The sequence below is a fragment of the Agelaius phoeniceus genome, chromosome 7 (genome assembly GCF_051311805.1).
Source record: "Agelaius phoeniceus isolate bAgePho1 chromosome 7, bAgePho1.hap1, whole genome shotgun sequence".
NCBI classification, from domain to species: Eukaryota; Metazoa; Chordata; class Aves; order Passeriformes; family Icteridae; genus Agelaius; species Agelaius phoeniceus.
The window spans coordinates 12,282,590-12,310,076 of NC_135271.1; the positions used below are offsets into that span (position 1 = coordinate 12,282,590).

At 45.1% G+C, this 27,487-nt stretch overlaps 1 protein-coding gene across 2 annotated transcripts; it reads left to right on the forward strand.

The window, feature by feature from the left end:
- Positions 1 to 1,749: 1,749 nt before the first annotated feature.
- Positions 1,750 to 26,994, forward strand: USP40 (ubiquitin specific peptidase 40). Of its 2 annotated transcripts, XM_054653070.2 has the most exons (32): positions 1,750 to 1,838; positions 3,817 to 4,033; positions 4,263 to 4,330; positions 5,174 to 5,287; positions 6,079 to 6,243; positions 6,676 to 6,822; positions 8,357 to 8,500; positions 9,503 to 9,631; positions 9,891 to 9,992; positions 10,566 to 10,673; positions 11,188 to 11,509; positions 11,937 to 12,018; positions 12,851 to 13,022; positions 13,489 to 13,573; positions 14,338 to 14,408; positions 15,284 to 15,603; positions 16,065 to 16,191; positions 16,526 to 16,583; positions 16,868 to 16,921; positions 17,337 to 17,425; positions 17,848 to 17,934; positions 18,394 to 18,430; positions 18,879 to 18,943; positions 19,038 to 19,112; positions 19,515 to 19,641; positions 20,768 to 20,862; positions 21,992 to 22,110; positions 22,553 to 22,618; positions 22,841 to 23,051; positions 23,169 to 23,264; positions 23,995 to 24,089; positions 24,979 to 26,994. In XM_054653070.2, the coding sequence occupies exons 2-32, from the start codon at positions 3,835 to 3,837 to the stop codon at positions 25,082 to 25,084; spliced, it is 3,735 nt and encodes a 1,244-aa protein (XP_054509045.2). In that variant the 5' UTR covers positions 1,750 to 1,838; positions 3,817 to 3,834; the 3' UTR covers positions 25,085 to 26,994. The 2 variants fall into 2 exon arrangements, 1 of the variants encoding a protein (XP_054509045.2); XR_013182967.1 differs by lacking the exons at positions 22,841 to 23,051; positions 23,169 to 23,264; positions 23,995 to 24,089; positions 24,979 to 26,994 and adding an exon at positions 20,958 to 20,992 and having other exon boundaries at positions 22,553 to 22,582.
- Positions 26,995 to 27,487: the final 493 nt, after the last annotated feature.

Here is a 27,487-nt window from a genome sequence, read left to right on the forward strand (position 1 = left end):
GAGGAAATAAACCTTCCTGGAACTCACACAAGCGATCCCTCTCGATTCCTTCACCTCAGTCCCTGGTAGGGTTTAAAATGTAACACAGTATGGTAATGTAATGATTCTTATAGGCTGTATATAAATGCTATAGGATTTGTATATAGTACTAGATTGGTTAGTGAGAATTGGAATATTCAACACAGAAGAAGATTTATTGTATTGTAACAGGAACCTCGCTCTCTTACACTTCTGCTCTCTTACGCTTCTGCTCTCTTACACTTTTGCTCTCTTACCCTTTTACGCTCCTAGCCTCTCATCCTCTCTACCCCTCTCTTCTCTCGAGCCTGCTCCAAGCTGTGGCTGGCAGCTCCCAGCAGAGCCCTACACCCAGGCCCTTTGCAATAAACCGCAAGTTCCACGACCTGGCTGCAGAGATCTCTCGTCTCCCTCTGTCCCTACCGTCCTACCCCCCTACACTCCTAGAGGTTGCCTGCAGCTAAGAACTGCTTGGGAGCTCAGACAGGTGGACAGTCTGTGCCGAGCAGGACTGAGGTATCTGGATCCATTGCATCCTGTTGGGGACACCCCAAAACCTGGTTGGAGGTCACACTGGGGGACAGCCTCTCTTGTGACTGCCCATCGGTCTCAGGGAGTGAGCTGGCCGGAGAAAACATTCCCTGTGACCACAGCCCGCAGTTACAGGTATCAGGAAAGAAAAAACTCACTGGAAGAATGGCTAAGCGATGGAATAATCTGCCCCAGAGAGGTGGTGGAGTCGCCATCTCTGAAGTGTCCTGGAGGAGCCTGGATGTGGCACTTGGGAACGTGGCTTAGGGGTGACGATGGCAGTGCTGGCGTGAGGCTGGGACTGGGTGATCCTGGAGGTCTTTTCCAAGGTGAATGATTCTGTCAGGTGCAGGCTGGCCCATGCCAGGCTCAGGAATGATTAGGGAATACTCAGGAGGGAATTATTAGGGTAGCTACAACACACCGGCCAAGGCTGGAATAAATCCATGACTGGAGATCCCAAACTACCTCTTATAAATCCATGGAAAGAGATCCCCAAGCCCCCCTAATAAACCCATTTCAGGAGATGCCCAATCCCTCTAATAAATCCAGTCAGAGATGCTGAAACTGCTCTAATAAATTTATGAAAAGAGATCCCAAATCCCTCTAATAAATTCATGACAATAGATGCCCAGGCCCCTCTAATGAACCCATGACAGGCGATCTCCAAACCCCTGTCATAAATCCATGATTGGAGATCCCAAAATCCTTTAATAAACTCATGGCAGGAGATCCCAAACCCACCTACTTTATCCATGAAAACAGAACCCCAAACCCTTCTATTAAATCCAGAAAGAGATCACCAAACCCCTCTAAGAAATCCATGAGAAGAGAGCCCCAAACCTCTCTAATAAATCTGTGCCAGGAGATCCCAAAACTTTTGCAATAAAACCATGGCAGGATATCCCAAATCCCTGAAATAAATGCAGGACCGAAAACAAGGGTTTGAAAGAGGGAGCTGATCTTTGTGTAATGCCAGGATGGTTTGTGTTGGAAGGGACCTTAAAGCTCATCCCATTCCACCCCGTGCCATGGCCAGGGCCACCTTCCACTATCCCAGGTGGCTCCAAGCCCTCATTGAGTGTATCCTGGACCACTTCCAGGGATTGAAGTCCCACAGGTTGCCATGACTCCCCCTGCCCTCACGCCGATGAAACTACAACTCCCGGCATGCCCCGCGCCGCTCCGCCCTCTCCGCGGGCCGCCGGTCCCGGCGTGCTTTGCGCCGCGCCACACAACAAATATGGCGGCGGCCGCGGCCCCGTGGCCGTAGGGCCGGGCCGGGCACGGTGAGTGGCGGCTCTTTGGGGCCGGGGGTCACCGGCATGGGGAGACTGCCAGACTCGGGGGGCTCCTGGCATGGCTTCATTAGAGGGGTTTGGAGTCTCCTGGCGTGGCTTTGTTAGGGGGATTTGGGGTCTCCTGTCACAGATTTATTAGAGGGTTTGACATCCCCTGCTATGGGTTTATTAGAGGGGTTTGGGATCTCCTGCCTTGGGTTTATTAGAGAGTTTTGGGAGCTCCTGGCATGGGTTTATTAGGAGGATTTGAGAGCTCCTGGCATGGGTTTATAAGGTGGATTTGGGATCTTCTGCCTTGGGTTTACTAGAGGGTTTGGCATCTCCTGCCATGGGTTTATTAGAGAGGTTTGGCATCTCCTGCCATGGGTTTATTAGAGAGGTTTGGCATCTCCTGCCATGGGTTTATTAGAGAGGTTTGGCATCTCCTGCCTTGGGTTAATTAGAGAGTTTTGGGATCTCCTGCCATGGATTTATTAGAAGGTTTTGGGAAATCCTACCATGGGTTTATTAGAGAGTTTTGGGATCTCCTAGTATGGGTTTATTGAAAGGGTTTGGGAACTCCTGTCACAGATTTATTGGAGGAATTTGGGAACTCCTGGCATGGGTTTATTAGGGAAATTTGGGATCTCCTGTCACAGATTTTTAGAGGGTTTTGGGATCTCTTGCTATGGGTTTATTAGAAGGTTTTGGGAACTCCTGCCATGGGTTTATTAGAGGGCTTTGGCAATCTTAGGGCTTTATTGGAGGATTTTGGGATCTTCTGGCATGGATTTATTAGAGGGGTTTGGGATCTCCTGGCATGGGCTTTTTGGAGGGGTTTGGGCTCCCCTCTCATAGATTTATTAGAGGGGTTTGGGGGCTCCTGCTGTGGATTCCAAACAGAGGTTTGGGATCATTTGTCATGGATATCTTAAAGGGTTTTGGGGATTTCCTGCTATGGATTTATTAGAGGGGTTTGGGAATCTCATGGGTTTTTTAGAGGGATTTGTGGATATCCTGTCATGGAAGTATTAGAGAATTTTGGGATCTCCTGTCATGCATTTATTAGAGAGGTTCTGGGATCTCTTGCCATGGATTTATTCCAGGGTTTTGGGTTCTCCTGCCATGGATTCATTGCATCCTGAGGCCCTGTGCTCTGAGCTGTCCCTGGGCCACCTAGAATCCCTTCCAGCTGCTATTCCTGTGTGGTTTTTAAGGGAAGGAGGATCCAGAAATAAGGAGTGAGGGAGGATTTGGCACTTGAGTGCCTCTCCAGAGTGGTGGGTGGGTGGTGTCTCCTGGATATGGCCCTTTTTTGGGACAAACCATCCACTCAGGAGCTGCTGGGAGGAGATGCAGGGAGGAGAAGTGCAGCAGGCTTGACTGGAAACAGGAATGAGGGCTGGGAGAAAGCTTGGATTGAGTGCCAAGCCCAGGAATTCCATCCAGCAGCTTGGGAGGAGGGGCCTTGACAGAGATTTTAAGGCAGTCAGGAGCTGCATTCAGAGGAGGAGAAGCTGATGCAAAGTGCTTTAGTTCCTATTTATGTTCATTAGGAAAGTGAAACTTTAAAATCTTTCAGCTTTAATGTCTCAGATGAAGAAGTGCCAGGGGTTTGGAGGAGGTGGATAAGGATAATCCAAGGTAGGGGATAGTTCATTTGCAGGAATAAATAACAGCTTTGTTCAAAATGGAGTTGTGGTGGGTTGGATCCTGGTGAAGAGACTGCTCAGACTTGTGGTAACAGAAATGCTTTTAATTCACCCTTTTTTTGTTACACTTAAATTTACACTTTTTACATTACATTAATTTATGTTACATTAATTTACACTTTTACATGGTTTTATTTTTAGAATGATCAGAACAAGGTGGAAAAAATATAAACAAATTCTTCAGTCAGGGCTTCCAAGTTTATCTTGGAGGATTTGAGGTGGGTGGGTTCAACTGCATTCTTTATAGTAAATACTTATTTTGTATCTTTTTAAAGGACTCTTTTGCCTTCACAATGTTTGGGGACTTATTTGAAGAGGATTTTTCCTTTATTTCCAACAATCATTATGGGAAAGGGAAGAAATCAAGGCCCAGAGAGTCTGAGCCTCCAGCTCCCAGGGATTTCACCAACCTCAGTGGAATCAAAAATCAGGGTGGGACCTGCTACCTCAATTCCCTTCTGCAGACTCTGCTTTTCACCCCTGAATTTAGAGGTGAGGTACTCACAACCTTCTTAAAATAATGTTGAGATTGATGTTTTAGTGAGACTTGCACTTCTGGTTATTTATTTAAGAAACGCAGTGAACCTGGGTGATTTTGGGGCACAGTTCACTTTAAATAAATTATTGCAGAATAAAATCATAGTGTTTGACATTAAAATCCATTATATTTTTAGGGAGGGGATGTTGTCTTTTTAAATAATAATTTTTTTACCAATTGCAGAGGCTTTGTTCTCCCTGGGACCTGAAGAACTTGGCACTCTGGATGACAGCAGGAAACCAGATGCAAAGGTGATGGGACTTCTCCTGTTCATCACAGTTGATTTGGAGGAATATGGCTGCAGTTCATGTGAAACCTAGGGAAATGAGTGAAAACCTAAATTTGACACTTGAGAGGCAGCTTGGCCTGGCTGATGCTGGGTTTTCCACAGCATTCTAAGCTTTCATTGCCATCAGGCTTTACTTCAGAAGTCAGACATGGAATCTGTTTCTGCTGCGGCGTTCTCCCTCCCACCTCCTTCCACCCCTTCACCAACCCTTCAGGAGAGCTGGAGGGGGACTGGGGACAAGGCATGGAGGAACAGGACACAGGGAATGGCTCCCCACTGCCAGAGGGCAGGGATGGATGGGATATTGGGAATTAGGAATTGTTCCCTGGGACGGGATGGAATTCCCAGAGCAGCTGTGGCTGCCCCTGGATCCCTGCAAGTGTCCAAGGCCATGTTGGACACTGGGGCTTGGAGCACCCTGGTATAGTGGGAGGTGTCCCAACCCATGGCAGAGGTGGAATGGGATGGACTTTGAGCTCCCTCCCACCCTAAACCATCCCACTTGGCTGTGTAAGGGGAGGCACTGTAGATTTTTGGGAACTGATTCTGACTGCTTGGTGCGGAGTGAGTTGTGCGTGTTACGGAAGAGGCAGGGGTGGTTTATCACCCATGGGGGGGGGGGGGTGGTTTATCACCCAGGGAGGGGAGTTTATCACCAAAGGGGTGGTTTATTACCCAGGGTTGGTTTATCAACCAGAGGGGTGGTTTATTACCCAGAGGTGATTTATCACCAAAGGGGAGTTTATCAGCAGCTTGGTGTTAAGTTGTCCCTGCTGTGTCTGACTGTTGCCTGCTGCCGTGCCAGGTTCGGATCATCCCGCTGCAGCTGCAGCGCCTGTTTGCCCAGCTCCTGCTCCTGGACCAACAGGCTGCATCCACCTCTGACCTCACCGAGAGCTTCGGCTGGAGCAGCCACGAGGTGCCCATCTCCATCCCCACACACCTCCCCCTGCACACACATGGGGTCTGGAAGGCTGGCATTTAGGAAACACCTCAAAATTAGGAAACGCCTTAAAATCCTTCAAGCTGTGGAGATGACACTGGGTTGGGTCAGCTCTTGGTGTATTCTGTTAGATCTCCACATGGAGCCCATGGCAGTTGTTTGCAGGGTGGAACAGAAGATGGTTGTTCTCTTAGATACAATTCCAGTTGCTTTTCCTTTGTTTTTACCAGGAGTGTGTTTTTCCAACAGGCTCAGATACTTAGATTCTTGCCCAAGTTGAACTGTGTCAGTCAGAGATTAATCTAAATCCAGGGAGTGGCTTCAAATTGACAGAGAGCAGGTGTAAATGGAATATTGGGGAGGAATTGTTCCCTGGGAGGGTGGGGAGGCCCTGGCACAGGGTGCCCAGAGCAGCTGTGGCTGCCCCTGGATCCCTGGCAGTGCCCAAGGCCAGGCTGGACACTGGGGCTTGGAACACCCTGAGAATAGTGGAAGGTGTCCCTGCCATGGCCACAGTGGAACAAAATGATCTTTAAGGTCCTTCCAGCCCAAACCACTCTGGATTTCTATGACTCTATCCAAGTGAAAGTGTCTTAGATGAGTTGTAGCATAACCAAATTAACAATAATAAATGTAGTACTTTACTACTCAAGGAGTAAATGTATGAGTAGTCGTTGAGACTCTGGGACACTTGAAATGTTATTTTTGAGCCACAGGCCAAGCACAGCAGTGTTTCATTCCTTCCTGTGTGGGTTTCCCTCCTGCAGGAGATGAGGCAGCACGATGTGCAGGAATTGAACAGGATCCTCTTCAGTGCTTTGGAGACTTCCCTGGTGGGGACATCGGGCCATGACCTCATCAACCGCCTGTACCATGGCATTGTTGTCAACCAGATTGTCTGTAAGGAGTGCAAGAACGTCAGTGAGAGACAGGTAAAGCTAGGGATCTCCCACTGGGGGGTTCTCTTCAGGCTGTTGACTTTAAATATTCTTGTTTTTCAAGTCCAAAAATAATGTCATCCTTGTTGAGTGCCATGTTGAATCCAGGTAGTGAGTGTTGGACTTTAGGTCTTTGGCTGCATTTTCTAAATGAGAGGTAAAAAACCCAAATATTTTGCATCTTCTGAGTTCACAAGCCCTGCCTTTAGTAGGTGTGGTTAGCACAGAGAGCAGTGAGGTAACAGCAAAACATACCATGACAGTCTTTTGTGCTCTTTGCAATTTAAAAAAATCAGTTTATAAAAATTCATTTCTCTGGCTGTGTGAGGTGTTTTTACCCATCACTGTGGTGAATAGGATGGGTATCTTTCTAATCACAAACTTACACCCCTCAGAACCTCGTTTCTTGTTGTCCTTTCTGCACAGGAGGATTTCTTAGACCTCACAGTGGCAGTGAAAGGTGTGGCTGGCTTGGAGGAGGCCCTGTGGAACATGTACGTGGAGGAAGAATACTTTGAGAATGACAACTTGTATCGATGTGGAGCCTGTGATAAACTGGTTGAAGCTTCCAAGGTAACGCCTTGGGGTGGGATCATGTAGGGTTAGATGGGATGTTAGAAAAAATTCTTCCCTGTGAGGGTGGGGAGGCCCTGGCACAGGGTGCCCAGAGAAGCCGTGGCTGCCCCTGGATCCCTGGAAGTGAGTTTGGAGCAGCCTGGGATAGTGGAAGGTGTCCCTGTCCATGGCAGGGGGTGGCACTGGATGGGCTTTGAGGTCCCTTCCAGCCCAAAGCATCCTGGGATTCTCTGAAACCTCAGCAGGGATGTCAAGAAAAGCTCCTCTGGCTCATTTCCCAAATGTTGTTGCAGTTTTTTGTCCCTAACATGGAGGTTGGTAAGATTTGGAAAGTATTGACTCTTTCAACACCTCTGCTGCACCTTCCTCTGGGCACTCTGGAGGATTGGCTAAAAGATAAGTTAGAGCATAAAATGAAAATGTGCAATGGGAGAAATCATGGAAACTCACTTCTGGAGAACCGAAATGAGAGAGAAGAACAACTGGCAGCTGTTGCTCTGTGCAGGGAATGGGATCTGTTGCTCTATTTTTGTGGAGGGAAGCAGACTCAGGCTGGTTTTGCCCTTTGCCCTTGTCACAGCAGCAGAGCCCCATGGCCTCCTGCAGGATGGGTGAAATCCAAACTCTGCAGACCTCTGGATGTGGAAGGAGTAGTTCAAAGGGAAGCTGAGGTCAGGCCAGGTTAATCAGTGACTTGGGAGTTCAGGAACTCTCAGCAGTGCCTCATGTGCCTTGTTGCAAAGTCTGGCTGGGGTTTAACTGGGTTGGGTTCAAGGCAGTACAGGGTAAGTTGTTTGCCTCTCACAAGTGCTCATCCATGCAGGAGGAGAGTGGAAACTCTGATTTTTGGTAGGAAATCACAGAGCTGGGGGTTTGCCAGGCTGTGGATGCAAATGGAATTCCTAATTCAGGGGATTTCTTAAACCCTGTGCGTGTTCCTGTTGTGGCTCTGGCAGTGGAGAGGAGGATGGAGACATTGGAAAGGCTCAGAAATGTAGCCATGGAGCCCACAGCTGCTGCCACAGGTGGTACAAGATGGTTGGTTTTACTTCTCATGAGGGTTCTTGATAGACTCATCCATCAAGTGGTTGGATCTGGATTAATCTGGAATCATTAAAATGGATTTTCCTGGCTTTCCTGCCTTGTGGGTGCTCCCCTGTAGAAATGAGGGAGACTTTAGCTCCTGTGACTGCCTGCATAGAGCCCATGGGCTATGGAAATGTCATTACTGACTGGCATTTCAGCAATGTCCTTTATTTGCAGTGGCAGGATCAGGTGTGGGACTGGTGATCACCAGTCAAGGAGGATGTGGGACTCAACAGGGGGAGAAGATCTGGGTCACTTTTAAATTGTGTAGTTGGAAGGAAAATTGAGAATTGGTGAAGACATTTGAAAAATGAGGGCACTGATCTTGTCTCTGGTGGTAACAAAGCTTTGGTGGAAAAGGATTTGACCACAGCAAGGTGGAAGCACAGTTTTGTTCTGAGTCTGTGCTTAAAATGTTTTTTAAATCTTTTAAATCCTTTCCTAGTCTGCTAAACTACGCAAGCTGCCTCCCTTCCTCACCATCTCCCTCCTGAGGTTCAACTTTGACTTTGAGAAGTGTGAGAGGTACAAGGAAACAAGCTGCTACACATTCCCCATCCAGATCAACCTGAAGCCTTTCTGTGAGCAGGTGAGCACTGTTAACACTTGTTAAAATTTTCTGTATGCTCAGCAGAGAACCTACAGCTCAAGGTTACCTTTTATTTTGAATTTTGTCACGTTTTTGAGTGACTTTATGGTGTCCTCCTCCACTTTTGAACTGAGCTACCATGTAGCTACAATGAGGAAGGGTAAAATAACTACTCAAAAGTTATCTAACCTTCCCTTGACAGGAAGATAATTATCTGGAAATGGAAATTAAAATTTATTTCTGTGTGGTTATTCTCTGATAACATCATGCATAAATTGATCTATATGTGCTATAGGTGCCTGTAGTTATTCCATTTTTCTCAGGAATCTCTGTTTGCATTCATAAATATGTTTCTGGTTATAAACTGAGCTATGCCACAGCTTGATGACAAATTTTGATTCTTAAACAACACAACAGAGGCACTCTTATGGAACAGGCATTTTTCTTCTTGAAGTGTTGCAATGCAAGCTTGGAAATTTCTCAGTGTTAGAATTTGAGGAAGCCTTTGTCCCCATCCCTAGTTTTAGGGTTTCTAAGTGTTGCTTCTTTTCTCTCTCCTCTTTTAAACAAAATAAGCTTGGTTGTGAACAAACACTGAAATTGAAAATATTTTGAATTTCCAGTATGGTTCAGAATCCTACTTGTTTAATAACACAGACTGCCCAGGGAAGCTGTGGCTGCCCCATCCCTGGAAGTGTCCAAGGCCTGCTTGGACAGGACTTGGAGCCACCTTGGGTTAGTGGGAGTTGTTCCTTCCCCTAGCAGGAGCCCAGATGAATTTTAAGTTCCCTCCAACCCAAACCATTCTGGGATTTTATGATTTATCAGCCTGTGCCTTGTGCCAGTCCTTCCTTGTGTCCCCAGCCCTCAAAAGCCATTTCAGTCTCTGCCTGTGCAAACACACACTGAGAAATCTCTGAAGTGATGCTAAAGGTATAAAGCTGTCCTTGTGTGAGAGACTGACCTCAGTTGTTGTTACAATTATTGTTTTTCTTTTTAAAGACTGAGATGGATGATTCAGAGTACATGTATGAGCTCTTCTCTGTTATTATACACAAAGGTGGCTGCTATGGAGGACACTATCATGTTTATATCAGAGATGTGGATGAATTAGGAAACTGGCAACTCCAAGTAAGTCCCTAAAGGCTTTTCTTCCTTGCTTTAGAGGTTGTACTTTTCAGAAAAGTATTAAGAGCTGGTTGATGAATGTGCATCTAAACTTAATTAATATTTTAATGAGGCTTTGTGTGTCTTGCCTCATTGAGAAGGGCAGTTTAACAGAATGTCCTTCACACTCCTAGATGGTGCATGATAATGTCAGCACAGAATACTCCAGTCTTCTATTTGTGTGTGTGAAACCACAATATTTGTGAGTGTCTTTCTCACCCAGGAAGAAGAGGATGGGCTGATTGAAGAGAAGGCTTTAAGAGACACTGAGAATGCCAAAGAAACAGAAAATCCACTGGCAGTCTTAAAAGGGATTTTATCAGAGGTATGATATGTAAGGAGTTCATTGCTTTGGTTTTGGAGCTAGGGAACCTGCAGGGAGTTGGTGTTTGTGAGAGTGGGCAGGCTTAGGTGTCCAGAGCTCTTCTGAGCTTGGCATGAAGCATTTAAAACTTGGCTTTAATATTACCAGTGGCTCTTTGTACAGACAGAGGCCCTTTTGGAGTATTTCTAAAGCTGCTCACCAAAGCTGTTGCAAAATGAATCAGAATATCCAGAGCTGGAAGAAGGCACCCACAAGGAGCATTGATGCAGCTCCTGGCCCTGCACAGACACCCCACCAATCCCAGCTTGTTCATCCCTGAGAGCATTGTCCTGGAACTCTGGCAGCCTTGGGAATGTGCCCATTCCCTGGGGAGCCTGGGCAGTGCCCAGCATGCTCTGGGGGAAGAACCTTTCCCTGATACCCAACCTAAATCCCCCTGACACAGCTCCATATGATGCTGCAGTATCTTATTAAAAAAAACAGGAATGATTAAAACACTTCCAAATTGGCTTCTTTATGCTGACCCCTTGACTTTTGTAGCCTTTGTTACCTTGGTTTTTCATTTTTCTGCAGGAAGAAGCAAAACAAATTCCCGTGGATCAATTAGGGCAGAAATTACTGGAGAAGAAAGGGGTGTCCTGGAATAAGAAATACAGAAAGCAATATGGAGCATTACGAAAGGTAATCACAGGTTTGCTAGTTTTGGTTTTAGATAGCTTTTATAATCATTTATATTCTCATTGAATAGTCAGGAGGATGATAATTGAGAATATGGGACCTTTGGATTAACATGTAATGTGAATTAGCAGGCTGGGGAACATGAGATTCCCAAGGAATTGTCTGCCTGAGACTGTGTATTTTTTTTTCTAGTACAATTTTCCAATTGGTTGCTGTATTTTATGATGTCTTAAGGAAAACACTTCAGCACTTGTGCTGTAGATGGGTGGAAAACTGGTATTTGCTTGTTTTTTGAAGGGAGATATCTGCAGTTTCCACAAGAAATATTTAAATGTAGGTGTGAAGTGTAGATGTGAGGCTTTTACAGAGGTAAACTGTGAAAATACATGAGGAAGCACCATAAAATGAGTTTTGAATTCATGAGGTTTATGTTTCACAATGAGGTGGAGCAGCTTAATGCAGGCTGCTGCATTTAAAACTTGGCATCTTCTTCATCCTGTCCTTGCTTCCCTTTCAGTATTTACAGAATCATCCTCAGATATTCCAGCTGAGTCCTGATGGAAATAAAGTCAGCCTGAAGGAAACACATAAGCTCCTGTTCAAGCTGGATTCTCATGGACAAAATATCCAGAGCCCCTCCCAGAAGAATGATGTCCAGTGGAACTGTGAGAAAAACCCCCCAAGGCCAAGGGCTGCTTCTGCTGGGTGCCACTGGTTTGATCTGAATGATTCCAAAGTCCAGCCCATCAAGGAGAAGGATATTGAGAAGCAGTTCCAGGGTAAAGAGAGTGCCTACATGCTGTTCTACAGAAAAGCTCAGCTGAAGAGGCCCCCTGAAGGTACACAAAGCTCATCTGGAGGTTCTGGGGGAGCTTTCTGCTTTGACATTTTTTCAGGAGTGCTTCTTTGTCCTTTCCAAGCTTTATTTTCCCCAGTTTTCCTTATAGTGATCATTTGAAAAAAGACTTAAAAATGAAGATACAAGGAGGTGATGATGTGTGGATTGACTGTAGCTGACTAAATTTTTAGCATGCTCCAGAAATAATGGCAGAGCATCAGCTGAAACAAATACAAGTTGTTGCTAATGGCATTTATGTGTTAATTTCCCCTAAAGAAAGGTTGATTGGAAGGAGTAAAAGCATTTGTTTGTTCTTTATATCATCCTGCAGTTGAGTTTTCAGTGATTATTGTACTATAATGTCTCCTTTTGATAACTTTTCTTGTTTTCCAAAGCACATTTTAAGCCTATTTTTTTTTTTGTTGCAGCACGTGGAAATCCAAGGTACCAAATTCCTGAGCACCTGCTGAATGAAATGAATGCTGCTAATACAGAGCTGCAAAAAAAGAGGTACATTGGTGTCACTGTACTCAAACAGCTCTTATCTGCAGGACTCCCAAGAGATTCAAAAGGAAGGAAATTCCTTGAGCAGAGTCAGAACTGAAAAGGTTCAATGTCAGAGGTTAAATGAAGAATATAATTTCTATATCCATATTCTGCTGCTTCTCTGCCTTCCCTGATAGCATTCAGCTTACAGAATTTCCGGGGAAAGACACAGTTTCAAATTGTACTATTTTCTGGTGAGAATCACTGCAATTCTGGGAAGAGAATGGAATGTGGTATCTTAACTGTGTTTATAGAGGGAATTCCTCACTGGGAGAAGGGGGAAGGACTTGGTTTATGGGGAATTTACAGATAAATTATACTCTCTGCCAGAAAAGTCAAGAGCTTGTGGTATTCAGGTTGGACAAAACTTTCCTTTGTGTTGAGGGACACCTGATACACCTGAATCACAGTTAAGATATCAAAATACAGACACAAGAGTTCCAGTTTATGGGATATTTCACACAGGACTGTGGCTGCCCCATCCCTGGAAGTGTCCAAGGCCACTTGGATAGGGCTGGGGGCAGCCTGGGGTAGGGGTAGGTGTCCCTGCCCATGGCTGGGGTGGGACTGGATGAGCTTTAGGTCCCTCCCCACCCAAACCATCCTGGGATTCTGTTTATGAGTGAATTCCACTCCTTTATTTTTTTAAAGGTTTGCTGCTACAGCTAGGGACAGGTATAGAGGAGGAGGGTATGGGGCAGGGAATTTAACCCTGGGGGGATCAATTCCAGGAGAGATGCACAGAAACATCTGTTTGGTGTTAAATTCACCCCTTTGTTGTGTTGTTCTCCCAAAGAGCTGAATGTGACTCAGCAAACAATGGCATTGATGTACATCTCCACCTGAGCTCCTGCTATAAATTCCACAATGGGGCTTTGCATCCTTCACTTTCTTGGAAAGAGAGCGTGGTGGATTTGACAATTGACAGAAGGAAGACCCTGGGAGACCTCCGGCAGGCAGTGTTCCAGGTACCTGCTCTAGCAAACTCAACTCCCTTTTCACTTGAGCCACTGCAACCTTTACAAATAGATTTATGCTGCAATCTTTGTGTCAGGGAGAAATTTTCAACAGGAAATGGAGCTTAGGAGGCTAAAATCTTAATGTGAGTTTACATGGGAGGAAAGAGTGGTGTGGGGTCTGTTCTTGAGCCATGAAATTGCTGGAATTTTAACTGTGGAGATTTCAAAGTTCCCATGAGCTAATTTATTATATTTGGGCAGCATGTGCATGGCCATGGATTGACACTGCAGAACTCCAGCTTTATTCTTAATATTTCATTTTGTGACAGAGTTGGCTTTGTCTTTTCAAGGAATCACCGAGTGAGCTCGGGAGCCAGGCTGTGGCAGCTTTCAGCAGACTGTAATTATTGTGACTGCTGTGAGTTACTGCTCACTGTTATTTGACATAATTTTTCTGGTTGTATCTTCCAATTAGATGTTGGAGTCTTGGGAAGGGGACATGGTTCTCAGCATGGCCAAGCCTTTACCAGCAGGATTACACCTGTACCAGGTGCTTGATGGTAAGAGCACTGCATGCCAAGCCCCCATGCTATTGCTGTATTTTAATTCCTGCAGCCATCAAAGATTTCATCTGTAAACCATCCTGGAGATGTGTATTACTGAACATTTTTCCACCTCAAACTCATGTTTAATTATTGAAATTACTTATTTCACTCTTATTAGTGGAATGAATGATTTTGAGACTTTGCTGTGAAATCTTTGTTGTGAAATGCAGATCTCAAGCGAGCTAAGCACATTTGCTGACAAGAATGCATCAGTCTGTGTCTTGCCCTTGATTTGCTTGTGGATGTTTGCTTTCATAGGATTGGCCTAATAGGTGGAGCAGAGGATAGAAGAGAGGAGCCAGGGTGACATCAAAGGAAAATGTAGGTTAGACTTCAGCTGAAGTAGGAATTTTGTAAAGGGAAATGCTCACTTGAAGAGTTCATTAATTTATTAAGGGTACATCAGTTTTTCAAACTGTCATTCTTGTCTCCAGCTTTGCTTTGTTAGGCAGTTCTAAGTGTCAGTTTGTAAAAACTTATTCAGTAACTTTCAAATGTTATGTTCTCTGTGGTCAGCTTCAGAAAATCGCTGTTGAACCAGAACATAACCCAACTCTCCACAGTGTTGACATCAAAATAGAGAGACACTCAGACCTGCTCTAAATATTCCTCCCCATGCTTGTACAGTTCTTTAAATGTAGTGATTTTTTAAAACTTGCTGACCCTGTTTGTGTGTTTTGTGGGGAGCAAGAACTTGATGATTTGCTCCTATTTTTTAGGAGATGAGCTGACCCTGGATGGCATTGGGCTGGCTGATGGAGCAGACATCTTCGTCTGGAATGGGAAAGAGGTAAAGGAACCAAGCACTTCCTTCCTTGTCAGCTCTGAAGAGATAAGACTGTGCAAGGTCTCCTGGAAATCCTGTGCTGCTTTTGTAGTTTTCCATCTTCCTTTTAATATTAAGGCTTGTGCTTAACCTGGAAGTGGTTGTGAAGCACAGCATTTTATTCTGTCTCTCTAGTGGAATAAAATGCTACTTTTAAAATATTTTTATTGTAAGAATATCCAGTTGATATTGACTTTATCAAAAAAAAACAAAAAAACCACCCAAACTAAACAAAACCACCCAAACTAAACAAAACCACCCAAACTCTGTAGTAACAGAGTTGGTTTTGTCTTGGTTTTATTTTTGGTATAGTTTTTTTCTATTGCAGCTTTTGTGCCGTTAAATTTTCTTCAGCAAGGAGCTTAGGTTGAATTCAGGTTGAATATCAGAAAGATCAAGCTTTTAAAATGTAAAGTCACAATGTTCAGTCACATTTGGGTAATTCTTTAATGTCCTGAGGGGCTAAATTCCTGTGTCCTAGATTTTGCCAAGTGTCCGCTGGTTTCCCAGTTGCTTACCATGGAATGGTTTGGGAAGGGACTTAAGGATCTCATTCCACCCTCTGCCATGGAAAGGGACACTTTCCACTATCCCAGGCTGCTTCAAGCCTTGGCCAGGGATCCAGGGGCAGCCACAGCTTCTCTGGATAACATTTTTCTTTCTCTCCCAACACCTGTGGGTTCCTCTGGTTGTTTGTTCAGTACAGAATTACCCTGAGGAGGTTGGTTTGAATGGGGAGAGCATCCACTTTGGTCTCAATTTTCTCCCTGCCCAGTCTCTCCTGTATTTTCTGCATCAGCCCCCTCCCCAAGCTGTCATTCCTTGCTGCTTTCCCTCAGGTTGGAGGCACGAAGGTGCTGACGGGCCCTGAGCACGAGCCCGTGGTGCTCAACGTGCTTCGCTTGGCCGAGCACAATGAGGGCGGCAAGGGGCAGCACTTCAGCGAGGCCCAGCACGTCTGCTCCTGCAGCACCAGCCTGGGGCAGCTGCACTCTGCCCTGGCTCCAGCTGGGGGCATCATCCTCAAAAACGGCTCAGGAGCAGACCCAGAAGCCAAGAGCTGGGAAGTTTTCCATGAGGAGGACATGAAGGAAACAGTCCGAAGTGTCGGGCTCAGGGACGGGTGCTCTGTGCTGATCTTGGACAGCCATGACCAGAGGTAACGTTTTTGGTTATGATTGTAATGAAACAAAAAAGCAATTTTGGCAAAACCTTTTAGTCCAAATTATACTAACAACGTGTATTCTTGCAACTGGTTATCACTTTGAGCTTACAAATATAATTTCATCTTAAGTTTTGGAGACCAGTTCTTCATCAGCTGTTAGGTTTTTCTGGCCCTCAAAATGCAGCACCAGTCACAACCTTTGATTTACCCTTGTAAGGGGGGAAAAACTTGGTGGGAACAACTTATGCTCACTGAATCCGAAGCTGCCAGAGGCAAATTTGTGCTCTCATGACACTCTGTGCTCCCTGAGGCCTCTGCTGTGTGAGATGCCATCACTATGAACAGCTTTGGCACCCACCATTGGTTTATCTGGGAGCTGTGCTGGTGAATGATGTAGCCCTGCTAATGTTTAGTTTTCCTGTCTCTGACTGTCTTTGCACTGCTGATTCCCACAGCTTTGTCAACGTGGCAAGTGGGAATTTGACTGCCTTCACCTATGACATCAGCTGGCTCCAAGTGAAAAACTTCTGTGGGGGGGAAGAGGAGCAGAAACACGTTAAAATCACTGCCACTATTGAAACAGTAAGGACTCTGCTTTCCTGAGCAGCTTGGCCACTGCACTTGGCCCAGCTCATTCCATGTAGCCTCAGGGATGAAGCTTTTCCCTGCTGAAATTAGTGTTGAGCTCAGACTTACAATCCCTGGGGTATTTGCAGGTAGCTTAAAACCAGTGCAGTGTTTTAGTGTCAAACACTTTTCTCTTTGGGCCATCCTGTAAATGGAAGTGTGAGATGGTGTCAGTAACCAGAGCCAGAAGAGAGGGGAAGGATTAGCTTTGTGCACTGGCACTTGAACAAGCAGGGGTGGTGGTGGCATTCCAGGTGTTCATATCCCTTTTTATGTCCCTGTCTTTTAGGTGATGGCAGATATCAAAATGAAAGCCATCCGGGAGCTTCAGCTGGAGGAGGAGCTGGGTAAGTGTTCAGCTGCTTTATCAGTCTGCTAATGCTATAATTTACTGGCTTTTCAGTGGGTTTAGTGGTAGAATTTTTCTTTCAATGAAAGAATAAAAGCTGAGACTGTTGCTGGAGTCTTGAGGAGTCTCTCCAGTTATTTTTGATGTTACTGAGGGAGACCTCTAAGATAAAGCTGTTGTAATTAATCTTAAAGGTGTTACTTGTCTGAAATTCTGAGCCAAATTCCTATTTCATTCCCATTTGAATTAATTCTTTTCTCTTTCTTGCCCTTTTTGCTGCAGCAAATGAGAGCTGTCTTAGACCTGTTAGTGGCAATGGGAAACTCCTGTCTCCAGGTAAACTGATTCATTGAATCACTGTTCTGTTAGAAATTCACGGGGAGGTTTTGAGCCTCTGTTTGTCCTTTCCTGGGAGAAGTTACCCACACATAATTCCACTGATTTCCAGGCTTAAATGAACCAGTTGTATGGTTTGTTTGTTTGTTTGTTTTTTTCCAGTTTTAAAGTTAATTACAGTACCAATACAAAGATGGAGGTTAAACTGAAATGTTCAGCTTGGTTTTATTGCTTACATCCCTAAGCCACCTGTGCTCCTGAGGGACTCTGGGAGATCTCCATGCCTTTGTTTTCCTTATAGGGCACTCCCAGATCTGCTGAGCTCAGGGCTGAGCAAGCTCTCCAGGGAGCACTGAAGGGTTTTAGCTTGCTCTGAGGATGATAAAATTGATGTTTTTATTTGTCCTCCCTGAAGTGCCAGAGGATTACACAGTCAAGGAAGCAGAGCTGAAGATGGGAAGCTTGCTGGGGCTGTGCCGTGGGAAAGCTCCAACTTCCACTCAGGTACAGCAGTGTGGGATGGGAGGAGCCTGGTGCAGGGACTCTCCTAAAGAGAATAAAGGAAGAAAAGGAGGGATATTGCTCTTGGAATGTGCAAGTTGTAAATATCACAGGATCCCAGAATCGTTTGAGTTGGAAGGGACCTTAAAACTCAGCCAATTCCATGCCCTGCCATGGGCAGGGACACCTTCCACTGTCCCAGGATGCTCCAAATCCTGTCCAACCTGGCCTTGATGTGCAGGGGAAGGAGGGGTTGTGCATTTGTAGAGGCCAGGTATGGCTAATGAGAATCTGCTGGTGGCCATAACATAACTCATCTATCTTTGCTTTTTGTGCCATTTTAGTGCTTTTTGAGGACATTCTTGCCACAGGAATTGTTCTTATGCTTCCATATTTATTCTGATCGTTTGCTTTTGGATTTTCAGCTCTTCCTGTACTTCATGGTTGGGAGTGACCAAAGCTGCAGCCCTGAGATGGAGATTGTTGTGGAGGAGACTGCCTCTGTCAGAGAGGTAAGGCTGGCTGCTCCCAAGCTCCTGGACAGCATTCCTTGCACAGACCTGGAGGCAGAGGAGTTGGGAAGAGCCATGCACAGAGTGAAGGAAACTCTGGTGCTACCAGTCCAGTGTTGAATTTGCAGCTTTGATTTTTTTTTTTTTTAAGGTGCATCTGCAAACTCTGGGGCAGAATTTTTTCAAGTAAAGGCACAAACTGACAGCACATGTTTAATTTTTTACCAGCTTGGGAAAGCTGGCTCAGCTGATGTGGTGAATTTTTTCCCTGAAAACCATCTCATCCATGAAGGGTTTAATATGTAGCCCAAGTACATCTTGTCTATCTAATTATACTGTTTTAAGAATTGACCAGCAATCAGTCATTCTTTGTCAGAAAATTCTAACATAGGTTTACTGAAAAATTTATTTCCCAGCCTCAGCATTGACACAACTCTCATCCTGTGTTTCTTCTTTCAGTGTCTCAATTTAATGCTGGAGAAGTCAGGATTATCAGGTTAGTTGTGTTGTTATTTACATATTTTTAAAGGGAATTTAAAATATTTTAAAGACAGCTTTTCCTACCCTAAATTGTGTATGTTTTTTCAATGATCTGTGTCATTGTAATGGGAGGAGGGGAAAGAATTCTAAACATGAAGTTTTTATAATATAGTTTTTATTTTAAAGAGCTTGTCATAGATTCAAGTGATAATTTGACACATGAGAATTAGATAATTAGATAGGTGAGGAAGGGAGATCTGTGCAAATAAAAGATTATTTTCATACAGCAAAAGATCTGGGGAATATCAAAGTGATAATTCATTTAGCCAGAGTTGTGTTTAAAAAGCAGATAAAAATAAAGAACAAAAGGAAAAGGACTCTTGACGCTTGTTGAGAGTTTTGTAATATTTTCCCACACTGGTTTTATTGACTGATTAGTTTTCTGTGTGTATCTGTTTTGGTAGGTGACAACTGGCATTTGAGAAGGATTGACTGGTGCTACGAAGCAGGGGAAGCACTAAGTCAGGAAGTAAGAGGAGCCTGTTTTAATCCCTTGGACCTTTGCTCCCTGGGGAGAAAGGCAGCTGTGGGCTGACAGGGATCCTGTGCTTTCTCTTCTCCAGAATGCCACCCTGAAGGAGCTCAACGTTTGCAGAGGAGACACTTTGGTTATAAGTGAGGGAAAGCTTCCAGAAAAGGTAAAAGGAGAGTGGGCAGTGTCTGGAGACTTGGAATCCCACAGTAGTTTGGGTTGGGAGGGACCTTAAAGCCCATCCAGTGCCACCCCTAGCATGGCAGGGACACCTCCCACTATCCCAGGCTGCTCCAAGCCCTGTCCAACCTGGCCCTGAACCGATTGTCACTCAAAATTGTAGCATCATTATTTTTGCACCACCACCACGTTCCCCACTAAATCACACCCCCAGCTGCCACATCCACACATTCTTTGGACACTTCCAGGAGTGCTGACTCCACCCTGGGCAGCCCATTCCAAAAGCTTAAGTTTTAAACAAATCTTTTCTCTCTTCCTGTGCTAAAGGTGACATTTCACCTTGTCTGCACACAACACTTGAGGAGCCAGCTGGTATTTTCTGTTCCAGGGTTTCCTGAAAATCCCCATCTGGTGGCTGAAGCCTTCAAGCCATAAGAAACATGGAGAGAATGCACAAGACCAGGTGAATGGGATCACCTGGAAGATGGAGGCTTTGCAGGTGTCTGCTACAGCAGGTGAGCTTGGCCAGGCTTTGAAAGGAATCATCTATGGTTTCTCTTTAAGCAAAACCCAAGTTTTAATCCAAAGCCTTTAAACCCTTCTGAAACCTAGGGAGGGCTGCATGAATTGCATCAAGGTTGTGGTGAAAGGACCAGTGACCACTCAGGAGACAGATGCAGTTTTGGACATAAATGCTGGCTAATCCTGTTGTAGGGATGTTCCTCAGATAGATTGGCTCAAAACACCACTAAATTTTGTAGCAGGGGCTCTTTGTTTGTCAGTCTCAAAAAATTCTTAGATTGTCTCAGAAAATTCTAACATAGATTAGAATGTTAGGCAGTGGCAGCAGTGTAAAGCATCTCCTTCATGAGCACAGATGTGATTGGTTTCAAATGCCAGACTCCTGATGGCACAATGAATTCCCTTCAGGCTGTATTGCTTTTTGGGAAGCTGTAAAATGAGGGATGTGTAAAGCTTGAATAGTGTCAAAGACCTTAAATGCAGTGTTTTAACTGTGTTTGCTCTCCTAAAGGTCAAATCCAAAACCAGTCAGGACAGCAATATCAAGTGAGGGTTGAGAAGGGAGAAGAAAATGAAGTGAAAATAAGAGAATTGGAAAATGGGGAACAAATTGATTTTTCATTATTTATGAAAAGTAATATTCCTCTAGTGCTGAGTTGTGCTGCAGGCCAGGACCCCTCCCTTTGTAGAAGTTTTCTTTGCATTTTTCTCCTGCCTCAAACCTTTCCTGAGTTTCACTTTCTCCCCTGCTGATTTCAGTAGTGGAGCTAAGAGCAATTTAGCTTTGCTTGCAGTAGGTTTGCCCAATAACTAACACTATTTATCAATGGCAATAACTGCTCCTAGCTCTGAAATTTGCAGTATAGGATCTGTATGGGAACTGTTTTGGAAATTATTGGGGGTGTATTTTGTGTGCTGGATGTGGCCATGGCAGGGGGTTGGAATGAGGTCACCTTTAAGGTCCCTTCCAACTCAAACCAGTCTGGGATTCCTGGATATTGCAAGTGGACTCCAGGCTTTCACTCTCTAAGTGAAATGTGACCATGAAGTGGCTGTTATCTCTCAGGCCTACACAAATCATGTTGACTCTTCTATTATTTGTTTCTTCCTCCTCCAAAGCTCCACCAGAAGCCACCCACCCAGGCCTGGATCTCTGTTATGCTGGCAGCATAGAGATAGCAGGAGAGGCCTCTCTGGAAGATCTGAAGATGCAGGTTAGATGTTCTCCTGTGTTGGACTGTGCAGCAGCGCTGTGGTGCCTCGAGCTCTATTAACAGCTCTTTTCTATTTCCTTTTCCCCTGTCTCCAGTCTGTTGTGCCATGGTGTTTATGCCATGGTCACTGGTAAGTACCAAGAGGCAGCTGGAGCACGTAGCTCAGACACTTCCTTAGTGTCCCTGCTGTCTCCATCCTCCCTGTCACCTGGCCTGGCCTGCAGGAGCCTCGTTGCACATCAGCTGAAGCTCTGCCTGGCAGCTTTTGTCTTTATTTCAGTGTAAAATCTCTTCATGGGAAGCACACACATAACAAGCACCTCCTAAAAAGCCACTTTGCCATTTCCACATTGTTCCTGTATTAGTTTTCTGCTTTTTTTTTTTTTTAATTTCTGTATGTGGAATCTGATGAATGAAGAATTGCTTTGGGGTGCACAGGTTTGCCAGCCAGGAAGGTCTGGTTCATTTTGTTTGGCCAGAAATTAAAACACCTTTGTATGGTTTTAATACACTAAAAACCAAACCAAGCAAAACACCCCAAAAGAAAAAAATAAACCCAAAACCCACCCCAAACTCACAAAAACATAGCACCCAGTCCTACAAAAGGCTCTGTGTGGTTTAAGCAGTGATTGTTCTACTTGAACTGCATGGGGAAGTGTCTCTCACTTGATTCTGCTCCATACCAACACTTATTTTTTGGATGTGACTTCAGTTTTGGGCTCTGCTAGGCTACTGCTATGGAGAACTGTTTGCAGCTTGATCAAGGAGAACTGGCTGAGCATGGGAAGTGCTGTGTCCTTGGGAAGGGCTTAGAGGAGCTCAGCACTTGGCTGGAGACTGGGGCAACGACTGCAACAGCCTCATTCCCTCCCAGTTGTTCAAATTCTGGTTAAAAAAAGAAATTGGGTACTTTGGAAATGGAAGTTGAGTTGACAACTGTTGAGAGGGAGGGAAATCCATCTCCCTTTGTGGTTGAAAAGTGAGTATTTTGCTCATGGCCACAAGCAACAGCTGGTGTGGAATAAATCTCAATACCTTGCCCTCTTTTTGGGGAGCTAATCCAGTGGTTTTCTGTTTTTCCAGGGAGACTGGCTGCTAAAGTTTTTGACCAAGTATTTCTGTTTTTCAGGCTCTGACCTTGCCCTGCTGCCAGGAGCAGGTTGTGCCCCTGCCCTCATTCCTCAGAGCTTGGACAGTGGACAGCAAAGGCCCCGGGAAGCTCCTACGGGACAACAAGAGGAGACTCAGGTGGGTTCCCTGGGGAATGTGCAACTGGGATGGACTGGGGGAGATTCATCAGCTCAGTCTGAGTTGGAAAGGATCTTAAAGATCAGCAGTCCCCTGGGCAGGGACACTTTCCACAGTCCCAGGTTGTTCCAAGCCCCATGTCCAACCTGGCCTTGGACACTGCCAGGGATCCAGGGGCAGCCACAGCTGCTCTGGGCAGTGCCAGGGCCTCATTCCCTAAACAGGGAGGAATTTTTCCCAATATCCCATCCATCCCTGCCCTCTGGCAGTGGGAGCCATTCCCTGTGTCCTGTCCCTCCATGCCTTGTCCCAAGCCCCTCTTCAGCTCTCCTGGAGCCCTTCAGGCCCTGGAAGGGGCTCTGGGGTCTCCTTGCAGGTGAGCACCCCCAGCTCTCCCAGCCCAGCTCCAGAGCCATGTGAACAATCCCTGCTCTGTTTTCAGTGACTACAGGCTGGGTGCCAGAGTGGAAATCTGCATAGAGCCCTTGCAAGAAGAAGAGAATTTGAGGTAAGAGCTCAAGATCTTTATTTCTCATGTTTCTTACAACTCTGCATTTGAGAGAAGCCTTCACTGAGCAGCTTTTGACTTCAGGGCTCTCAGGATGTGGGAAAACCTTGGAAGTTGTTTATTGTTTTCCACAAACAATGTGAGGAGGGCAGGAGTGGGAGGAAAGCTGGGAATTCTGAAAGCATGGCTCACAAGAGTTTCTTTCTTTCATCCCGTTGCCAGCCCCCACGAGCTGCTGCTGCGAGTCCAGATGGGAATACCAGGAGAGAGGGACTACTCCACCTCCCGGGATTTGGTGTGGGATATCTCCAAGGAATGCACAACCTGGGCTCTGAGGCAGAAAGTGGCTTCTCACTATTGTCTCCCTGCAGATAAAATTGAAATAGCCAAATACTTCCCTGAGAGATTTGAGTGGCTGCCAATATCTAGCTGGGTAAGAGCTGGAGTGACAGAATCCAACAGTTGTTGGAGAGGAGCATGTCTGGGCTGCAGTTCCTTAGGGATTGAATTTAAGGAGAATTCAAAACTCTTCTGCTTTGATTTTGTTCAGACACAGCAAATCTCCAAGAGGAAAAGAAGGAAAAAGCAGGCGAGTTTGCAGTCAGCACCTTACCACCTGAAGGATGGAGACATCATTGGGGTGAAGGTAAATTTCCCTGGATTTAATTGTTGCACAAGCATCAGGTTCAGGCAATGTCCCCTTTTGCAGTATCTTCATTTCTTCCTGGTTTTCTCTCATCCTGCTGCATTTCTGGGAGTACTGAGGTGTGAGTTTGGACACTGCATTGTGTTGATAGGAAATTTCTTGCTGGTGCTCCTTTTCCTTTTTCTCCTGGATCTTTTTTCTTGCCCTCATTTTTTGACTTGTTTTTTTTTTTCAAATTCTGATTAAAATCCAAAGAAGTGCCCTTTCAAAATCACATTAGAGACACAAACTGTTACATAGTATGGAATTACTGAACTATGACAGTTCTATTTCATGGTGTGAAAAGGAATTACCCAGCATTGAGCTCTCAGCTGGCAATCAGGCTTAGAAAGAGAGAACATTCTGGCTGGGTTTTAGAGCAGTAGGAGAAAAATGTGATGTCCTATCCTGCTGTTTTAGCCTATTGGAAGAAATCCATCCCTGGAAGTGTTCCTGGCCAGGCTGGATAGGGCTTGGAGCAGCCTGGGATAGCGGAAGGTGTCCCTGCCCATGGCAGGGGTGGGACTGGATCATCCTTAAATCCCTTCCAACTCAAACCATTGCCATTCTAATGAACTTGAAATTAATCAGTGTAAAACTAGTCAAAAGAATCAATCTGGGAATTTATTGTGTCAGCTGGGAAATAGTTTTACCTTCTGACTTTGATCTCTCCAATCCTTTTTTATAACAGAACCTTCTCCTTGATGACACCAAGGACTTCAGCACTGTCAGGGACGACATTGGGAAAGAGAAACAAAGGCAGCTGGCTCTGGAAAAGAGGAAAAGGTAGTGAGCATTTAGTTTCATTTTTCTTTAGAAATATGCAAAGTGTTTGCTGCTTTTCAGAGAAGCTGTGGCTGCCCCATCCTTGGAAGTGCCCACAGTCAGGTTGGATGGGGTTTGGAGCAACTGAGATAGTGGAAGGTGTCCCTGCCCATGGCAGGGGGTGGCACTGGGTGGTCCTTAAGGTCCCTTGAAATCCAAACCATTCCATGATTTTGTGGTGGTGTTTGCAGGGAAGAGATGAGAATCTTGAGTCCATGTTTCAGAAGGCTGATTTATTATTTTATGATATATATTATATTAAAAGAAAATTATATATTATAACTAGACTAAAAGAATAGGAGAAAGGATTTCATCAGAAGGCTAGCAAGGAATGGAAAGGAATGAATAACAAAAGCTTGTGACTCTCAGAGTCTGAGCCAGCTGGGTTGTGATTGGCCATTAATTAGAAACAACCAACATGGGCCAATCAAAGATGCACCTGTTGCATTCCAGAGCAGCAGATAATTATTGTTTTTCTTTTCCTCTGAGGCTTCTCAGCTTCTCAGGAGAAAAATCCTGGCAAAGGGATTTTTCAGAAAATATCGTGGTGACATGATTCAGCCTAATTGGATCATTTTGGAGGCCAGTGGTAGCTGGGTGCTGTCAGAGCACACAATTCCAGTAATCCTGCAGGGAGCACTTGGATAATTCAAACTCCTGGCTCTCAGTGTTCCTCCACTGAGCCTCGTGGTTTTCCCTCCTGGAACACACCATGGAGATGAAAATGAACCCTTGGCTGGCCTGGCCTGGCCCAGGCTGTTTTCACAGCTCCCTGGAGCTCAGAGTAAGGCCAGGCTCACCCTGCTGAGGCCCAGCACTGAACTTTAACCAGGTTATTTGTGTTTTCCAGCCGCCAGGAGCGTGCCCAGGATCCCCTGTTCCCCGAGGAGAAGCTCCCCACGAAGCCCCGCAAGCCTGAAGTGGCTCTTTCCATCAACGTGGGTGTTTTCAGATAGCACCAGGAGCTGCTCTGCCCACACCACCCTGTGCTAACCTGGCCTGCAGCTCCAGCAGCAAGAGGGGCTCTCCCAAAGGGTCTTCAAGGATCCCTGAGGCACAAACTGGCTGTAGGATTCAGGATAACTCTGATTTTCTTCTGCTCTCTCTTGGGGAAGTGCTTTAAGGTCCCTTTCTCAGTGTGGTACTTACTCTCAGGCTGAGTAAATGCACTTTATAGAGGAGGAAAAGGATTAATATATTGTATAACCCCTCAGTGACTCTTTTTTAACCACCCAAAATGCTTTGTTGGGTCAGATCTGACCTCCTGCACCATCACTACTGAGATCTAATGCAGTCATAATCATCTCTTTTTAGAATTGTTTCCCATCTCTGATCACTGAAGTTGCTGCTGATACCAGAATTTGCTTTTTTCTCTATCTCTAAACCTAAGTCTGTAGGAGCTGGAGTCAGCCCTAAGAATGAAGGCAGTGTGGAAATCACTGAGGAGAGTGTAGGAAATTGGCTCAAAAAGAACAAGTCCAGGATCTGTCAAGATGTAAAACCTGGAGACATCTTTTAATATGGAACAAGAGGGACGTAATCTTAGATTTTGAAGTTTCTGGGGCTTGTTTTGTTGCCCATGAACTTCATTTTGCAATTTCTAGGGTATTTTTGTTGTCCCTGAACTTCATTAACAGGCAAAACGGTTGGAAAAAATGGACAGATACAATGTTTGATCTTCAGTGGGTTTTACTGTACTCAGGAAAAAGGCTTGCATTTATTTTCAGTGCTCCTCTTCAGAGGAGATTCCCTCATTTCCCATCTTTCCAGCTGTTCTGATACTCTGTTACATTGGAGAACCTGTTTCTCTTGGTGTCCTGAGCTGACTTTGAGCAGCTCACTGAGCTCCAGGTCAAAGGCTCTGAAGTATTAACTCCAAAGTGAGCCTGATTATCCTGAATTAAATCTTTGACAATGACAGGTCAAAACACAAGTTTGCTTTTGGGGGCTGCAGTAAATATTTGACCTATTTGCTGTATGTAAGAGGAGCTGCTAGTTGAGAAGATTCCTCAAATTTTGGCTAATGTGAGATTTCTCATGTACCTTCTATAGGTTAACACTACTCTGGTATTTCAGACAACATAAAGATAAAAACTGACACTCTGCTAGCAGCAAAACAAAAGAAGTGAAAAGCACCATGAAACACACAATTATTATTTATTTCTGTGCATATCTTTAGAATTCAGCAGGTGCTCCTGTGCTTTTAGGGGCTGATGCTCTGCAGAAGGGGCTGTTTAATGTCCTCACTGACTTGGATCCTGAAATCCCAGTGTCATGGATATATTTGCTGCCTGTGGGGAGGGCAGTGGATGTTTTCCCATCTTCATTTGTGTCGCCTTCTTTCCATATCAGGTGTTCTTGGGAGCCTGGCTTTACAGCAGGGATCAGAGGTGCTGATTCCAAAGGTTTGTATTCCCACATGGTTCCAGCCCATTGGATTTATTTGCTGTCCCTTCAGTTCCTCTGGTTCCTGCTGGAGAGCTGGACTGAGCTCAGCCTTCCCCTCTTGAATAACTCTGGTCTCTCCCTGAGAACACCAAGTTTGGAGAAATTGAAATGCAAATTCCAAGTGGGAATTTTGTGCCTTTGTTCAAGTGTAATGTAGCAGCACCTGCACTGAACCAATCTTGGATTATTTCTAATGTTGGCTCAAAATGCTTTTTGTTTTTTCTTCCTTGAAACTCTTGTGGGCCATTCCACAGTGAGAGAGTTCATGGAAAACGGGGCTGGGGAGAGGAAACACCTTTTGAAAATGGAGTCTTGGTGACTCTGTGGGTTCTGATGGTTATTTGCAAAGCCTGGAAGAGCTTTCATCTTTATTTTTCAAGTGTTCTTCACAAAATAAAATGTCATTTTTATCTGCCTAGTTGGGTTGTCTGTGGATGTCTCACTGGTTGGGAATGGCACAAACAGATTTCTGATGTGAGTATTAATTAACTCTAATTTTCCAACATTTCTGGACCAACATTCCCATCTCTGGGGAAGGTTCCCCCATTCCTTGTGGCTGTTTTTGTTTCTTGAGGCTCCTGCCTTGGTCCTGGCTCAGGCCTCTGAGTGCAGGAGCAGCTTTGCTTTGTCTCACGTTTCCAGTCCCTGCGGGGAAAGCACTGAGGATGGCAGGGAAGGTTCCTCCATCAGGACACAAATTAAAGCCACTCGGATGCCCTAGACTTAGAAAAAGCCTTGGAAAATTTTTTTTATCCCAATTTTAATGCGTTGTTTGGACTGGTTATTTTGAGCAACAGGTTTGACTGAAATTAGCAATTGGCTTCTAGAGACTACTAAGCCACTTGCTGGGAAATTAATTATTTTTAGGGTTTTTTTGTTTGGTTTTGGGGTTTTTTTGGGGGGTGGAGTTC